At 33.3% G+C, this 3,957-nt stretch overlaps 1 protein-coding gene across 1 annotated transcript; it reads left to right on the top strand.

Moving 5' to 3' along the window:
* Positions 1 to 1,013: 1,013 nt before the first annotated feature.
* LOC104218518 (F-box protein SNE-like) lies at positions 1,014 to 1,886 on the top strand. The gene has a single exon (XM_009769038.2). The coding sequence runs from the start codon at positions 1,224 to 1,226 to the stop codon at positions 1,719 to 1,721; it is 498 nt and encodes a 165-aa protein (XP_009767340.1). The 5' UTR covers positions 1,014 to 1,223; the 3' UTR covers positions 1,722 to 1,886.
* The last annotated feature ends 2,071 nt before the right edge of the window (positions 1,887 to 3,957 follow it).

The following is a 3,957-nucleotide window of genomic DNA, read 5'->3' as shown; positions in this document are numbered from 1 at the left end:
GACTTCACTCACAAAATAATGGACCCAAAAAAAAGTCTGTCATTTGGAGATTGAACTATACAAACAACAAAAACAACAAACAATATCCCCCCCCCCCCACAATCACCCCAGCTAGCTATACATCACCCCCACACCTATAACTCCCAATATCTAACATCATCTTCAATCTAATAATTCAGAAGCTACTCTTGGATTCTTGGTTCTAGCTCTTTTGCCCCTTGGCACTTTTCCTTTTGGCTTCTTCTCTTCTCTCCCCGATACCTACCAACCTCCCTATCCTTGCAAAAAAATAAAAAAAAAATAAAAACCCCCCTCTATTTTCAATTTATATGAATGTAACTATTACTATGGAAAGTCTATTAATTTATTATTGTAATTTTTATAAATTTTTTTAAATATATTAAATTGTTAATTATTGTAGTTTATCATATCTTTTTATGTTGTTTCTGTAACAACAATAATAACATACCTAGTATGTTTTCATAAGTGGGTCCTGAGGCAGAGGCAGATCTAGGATTTTTAATATATGGGTACACTATTAAAAAAAGGAGGAAAAAATATTAAGTGAGAATTGATCCATATTCCTCTTGATAAGTAACTCAACCTTCAACCAAGTTCACCAACCTTCTTGGAACATGGGTGACAACAGTTAATATTATACTAATTTTATAAAATATATACATAAAATATCTAATTTTGCGGAGAGACCATGAGTTCGCGTGCCATATATTTTTGCCTATAAAACCGCTTTTGAAGAGGGTAAGGTGCACGCAAACTTTTGTCTTGTGAGAGATAAAGAGGTTATTTTCGATTGTCCCTTGGCTCAAGAAAAACATTTCCAAAATAATTTTTTAATGTAGTCTCTAAATATAAAAAATTTATATTAAAAAAATTAGTGAGTTCGACCTTCATATTTTGAAAAGGTTGACGTAAATTAGAACGTAGGAAATAACATATATTGACGGTACAAAAGATTTTTCTATACAATTATGCCTGCATATCAACTACTCCTACCATTTTTATTAGGTTACTAATTAATTGTTATAAAAAGATGATTGTATAAATACATTTTGCATTGTAAGACCAAAGAAAACCATATACTCTTTTAAGTCAAAACCCTTTAATTTCTTCTCTACAAATACCCCCATTACTTCTTTTACTTCTCTATTATCTCTACAACCTCTAGCTTTCTATACATTGTTCTTTGTACTGTAAGACAAAAAATGGGAAGCAAGTTTTTCATAAATGATAATCAAGATGTGCTGATAGAGATATTGAAGAGGCTCGACGGTCGTTCCTTAGGAGTTGCTGCATGTGTATGTAAACAATGGTGCGCCATCACTCAAGACGATTCCCTGTGGGAGCACCTCTGCTTTCGCCACGTGTCGCCGCCGCCGGAGGGAGTGAGGACGGTGGTTTTGGCGCTCGGAGGGTACCGGCGGCTGTACATGGTGTGTGTTAGGCCAGTGTTGAATCGATTGCGAAAGTGGAAACCAATAGGAGTGGATCAGTCAGCTTCTGATTCGGAGGTTGTGAGGAGAGTTTATTGGACGCGCCATGAAGTGGAGTTGTCGTTATCTTTGTTTTGTGTGGATTATTATGAAAGGTTTTTGTTCGGCGGCGGCGGTGGAGGTGGTGGTGGTGGAGGAGGAGGAAGACACGGCGGCGACGCTGCGTGCACATCGTCGCTCATGTTCCTTTGCAACGCCGTGAATGTTTGAAAATGTTCAAATTTGGAGCTGAATGAAGATTATTGAAGCCTAGCCTTATTATTATTCTTTTATGTTAATTATCTTTTCTTCTTCTACTTCTTCTTCTTCTCCTGTTGGTAATTGTAATTTCTACTATATGGTGATATTTAATATAATTACTCCTAATTAATATTTCGAGAGGGACTAATATTCTTTCCTTTTATTTTCTTCTTCTTTCTTCATACAAGGTGAGAGGTTTTTCTCTAGACGAAGTAAATTTAGAAGAAAAAAAAACACCCCACTATAAATGTTACGAAGTGCTAGTATATTAATGAGACAAATATATATTTTTTTCCGCCGTAAAAAAAAAAAATATATATATATATATATATATTACTACTATTAAGCGAGAATCGAGAGGAACTTTCGGTTCAAGTGAATTTCCAAAAAAAACCCATATTAATAAGATCTAATCAATACGGTTAGTTTTAAGGTGTAAAATATTCTTTATGCTAAAAACTACAATTTGCTTCAGAGAAAGTTCGGAAGTGCGGTGGAAATGTTGAAAGAATATTAGACGATATGCTTGTCATTTCATTTTACGATGGTGTTTGATCAAACGAGAAGTTTCAGAAAAATATAGTGCTAATACTTTTGACAATTGAAATATGAGAACAAAATATATAAATGACATTCCAAAGCTAGAGTTTTGTGTTTTCAACATGCTATTTCTTTATTATAGAAGCATATAAACAAGAGCAAAATAAGGATGTTAATTTAAATAAATTCAAATATGGAAGAGTGTCTATATAATTGGAATGGGCTAAGAAAGAACTTCATATTGCGTGGGAGTAATCGTTTGGTGAAGGCCCAGAATCCTGTTTTCATTGTGAGTTAGATGCTTAATATATTTATGGAATTTTTACCTCCTATAGCAAAGGTTAACACCTTATTTATTTTAAATAAATACCATTTAAAAAAATTATATTCTATAGATACCTTTTAATGTTTATAGCAAAATATCTAATTTTGGTTACTTTCTACCCCTAAGCCACTAAATACGCTATTTAGTTACACTATTTTCTTTTTCTCTTTATTTTGACACATGTCATTTTCTTCCCCCATTCCCTGAAAACACGATGCTCAATCTCAAAATTTCTCTCATCCATATCACCTACCATTAATCACAAACAGTGATTTCAAGTTCACGATGTCTCATCACGGTGGTAAAAGGAATGCTGAGAAATCCCACGTTTTGTGTCTCTCATCCTCGTTTTCAATTCCACTAGAAACTCTAACTTTGCTCATCTTGTCTTCGCACCAATGCAACTGTTCATCATTCAGTTCACTCATTCTCAATACTCTTGACAACACTTTTAAGTCTATTAATCTCATCAATATCTTCATCTCTTCCTCTTCTTTTAATCTTCTTTTCTCCAAACTGCATTTCCCTGACCGACGCAGATCTTTCATCCTTGACTTTTTCTTCATATCAAAATTATTTTAATTTTCAATTTGTTTTAACAAAAGAGAACAGATAATTAATATAGACATATATCTCAAAGCTCTTGTCACCGAGCTGCTCTCAAAAGTTGCTGTCTATGTAGATCCGAATTTCGGCTCCATGAGATTCAGGGTTTTTGCTCGATGGCGAATTCGCCGGAAATTAGGGTTTGTTCTTTTAACAAAGACAACGGAGTTTGGAGCTGAGCAACTTTGATTTTCCGTTAATATATTTTAATGTATTTCAAACGTATCACGCTGTATTTTCATGTATTTCATTGTATTCATTGTATTTTTTTCATTGTAATTCAATGTATCTCGCTCAATTCAATGTATTTCATTGTATTTACTGTCTTTTTATAATGTATTTCAATGTATCCCGCTGTATTCTATGTATTTCATTGTATTCACTGTCTCGTTATATGCCGTGAATGTATTCATATATTTTTTAATTAATATAATTTATGTATTCAGATGTATTATATAATTTCTCTGAGGATTGCTATATGTTTGGGGTATTTTTCGGTTGAGAATCTTTTTTATAATTGGAAATACAAATTTTGTGTGTTATAATTGAGTTTGTTGAGTTATATTAGGAGTCTATTATGTTAATTGATTTACTTTCCGTTTAAAAACAGTGTAATCTCCTGTTTCACGCCGTGAATACAGTCAAATACAGTTGAATACAATAATCTGTCCAGCTGTAATCTCATGTTTCACGCCATGAATACAGTCGAATACAACAACTAATTAGCTGGACTTC

Source organism: Nicotiana sylvestris, chromosome 7 (genome assembly GCF_000393655.2).
Source record: "Nicotiana sylvestris chromosome 7, ASM39365v2, whole genome shotgun sequence".
NCBI lineage: Eukaryota > Viridiplantae > Streptophyta > Magnoliopsida > Solanales > Solanaceae > Nicotiana > Nicotiana sylvestris.
This window is presented reverse-complemented; position numbering and strand designations above follow the sequence as displayed.